Source organism: Physeter macrocephalus, unplaced genomic scaffold (genome assembly GCF_002837175.3).
Source record: "Physeter macrocephalus isolate SW-GA unplaced genomic scaffold, ASM283717v5 random_6372, whole genome shotgun sequence".
Taxonomy (NCBI): Eukaryota; Metazoa; Chordata; class Mammalia; order Artiodactyla; family Physeteridae; genus Physeter; species Physeter macrocephalus.
The window spans coordinates 1-2,538 of NW_021151657.1; the positions used below are offsets into that span (position 1 = coordinate 1).

At 34.7% G+C, this 2,538-nt stretch overlaps 1 protein-coding gene across 1 annotated transcript; it reads right to left on the reverse strand.

Moving 5' to 3' along the window:
• Positions 1 to 9: 9 nt before the first annotated feature.
• Positions 10 to 2,165, reverse strand: LOC112063252 (ras-related protein Rab-33B-like; the record flags this gene model as incomplete). Its single annotated transcript, XM_055083705.1, has 1 exon — positions 10 to 2,165. A coding segment is annotated over one exon (468 nt), but the record flags the coding sequence as incomplete, so codon positions are not given.
• Between the last annotated feature and the right edge of the window lie 373 nt (positions 2,166 to 2,538).

The window sequence follows — 2,538 nt, forward strand, 5'->3', positions numbered from 1 at the left end:
CGGAGCCTGTGCTCCGCAACGGGAGAGGCCGCAGCAGTGAGAGGCCCACTTACCGCGAAGAAAAAAAAAAAAAAAAAAAAAGTTGCAAATCAACACTAATTTAGACAAAGTCAAACCATTTTTAATTCTACCATGATAAGAAAAATGGATTAATCTTCTTAAAAGCAAACAAAGCCAATTTGTTTTTCCTTAAGCTCTAATGTTTAAAACAGAATAATTATTTCCTGTAATTATTACTTTCCATTAGTTCATTTAATAGAATTATTAATTTTCATAAGTAAATTAACCAGTCAGGACCACCATCATGATTAAACAAAAAATCCTAAACTAGATTACATCACATATTTAATTGGTTTCCCACATTCTGAAAATATTTTAAGTATCATCATCTTTTGGCTTAATTTCCTCTAAAATTATTAAGTTCAGCAATCTTTCAGAATTAGTAAATGTGCACACTTGCAGATAAAGTTCATGGCTTACATTCCATTCATGTAATAGCTTCACATGCAAGCTTACTATTTCCTATGTGCAAAGTCTTAAATTCAAAATAAAAGTAGTTGGGGTAAAAAAACTTTTTGAAATATTCTTTCTACCACCAAGGGATAGACTAGATATTTTTCAATATCTAATTTATTTTTTATACTGAGGAGGAGTAGTTTGTTGTGACCATAAAAATGTAAAGATTTAAACAACAGAAGTACTGTAATGTACTATTACAGAAATAAAATGTAGACCCACAGCAATTACACGTATGCCCTCAGAGTTACAATCCAAATGGAAGATGATTTGCCTATTCAGCCTTTAGGCATTAAATTGATTGGGGGCTGGGGGAGAGCAAGAGATCCTATGTCTGACACACAGCTTGACAAAAAGCCAGGAATAGGTCTTTTGTGCTAGCCAGGAACCATGTATAGCTATTTTCCCCCAAATTACATCTCCTCAAATCTTTCAATTAGTTTTTCAATGCTTAAAGGTATCAAAATAAAGTATAAAGCACCTTACTATCTGATTTACTTTTGTATATTGTGTAGAATTTAGTAAGAAAACAATTCAAATTACTCTTTTAAAAATAACAATGATTTTTTTTGTAGACCTGATTGATAGTGATTTGAAATATCAAGCATCTAGAACTGTTGGAAAGGTCATTCTTTATGGACTGAGAACCAGAAAACATTCTAGGCTCTCTCCTTCCACTGGAACTAAAGTCTTGGCTCTAAAATGTACCAATAATAATGCATTTAAGTACATTAATAATACAAAGAAAGAACTCTAGGGAGAGGCAAATACCAGTCTTTATCCTATTGAGAACACTTCCCATTCAAAGCACATATGAGTAAGTATACTAAACCCTTAATATATTTTTTCAATCCCAGGAACACGGGATTAAACAATCACTGACGCTTAAAATCTCATCATACTCTCATTTGAAGCCTCCTCATGGGGCTCACAATGGAAAGATGTTCTGATTCATCCTAACTCTGCTTCACTCAACCTCTGAAAACTAACTTTTTCCTTGTGTTGTCGCAGTGACAAACTTGATGAAGTAGATACAAAATACAAAAATAAGCATGACAATGATAAACAGTAAAGTGTCAGGATGATCCATTATATTTGAGATTAAATTCTATGACTTATCACTGTCATATTTCAAAAGTATCTCTTTAGTCAAAATTAGATTGTACAAGAAAGACTGTGATTTAGCACCAGCACGTCACTGCAGGCTTTGGTTCAGGCTTCAGGGTAATTCCGTTATCAGGGGGTTGACTAAGCATTAACGGTTTATGGCTCTTCAGCTTATGAGCCAAGGTCATAAATATAGCTTCCACATGGTCATTATCATTGGGGTTTTTAGCAGAGGTTTCAAACAAAGGCATACTGTGCGTGTCAGCAAATTTTTGTGCCAAGTCTGTGGGTACCTGAATGGCACTCCTCAAATCACATTTATTTCCAACAAGAATCCGTGGTATATCGTTGGCTAGCAAATGCTGTTTGCATTCTTCTATCCAAGATGGCAGGCTATGAAAACTCGCCATGTTGGTCATATCATACACGAAGACAACAGCATGTACATTTCTGTAGTAGTGCTGGACCATGCTCTTTCTGAATCGTTCTTGTCCCGCTGTGTCCCATAACTGGATCTGAAAGTGGGGGGAGAGAAAGGAAAACTGAAAGTTTCATTCCAATTATACATATAGAAAAATTGAACCTCCTTTGCATGGTCTTTCCTACTTCTTCACTTGTACTACTTTGCTCCCTTCCGTGATGCCTTTTCAGTGTTATTTAAGGGATCCAAATTTCATGATACTAGTCTAGTTACCACATCATTAATGCAAGTGTCAGAACAAAGACTTCAATTTAGCACTTTAATTTCAGTAAATCAAGTTTGTTTAGAAAAATTACACCTCAAAAATTGATTTTAAAACGCTAAGAGAAACAGATACCAGGTTTTAACAAACATGTGAAGTGTCTAATTCCTGCAAATTTGGTTACAATATGCCCTTCCCTCACTCATCTAATTTAAAATAGTAGACTTAGGAT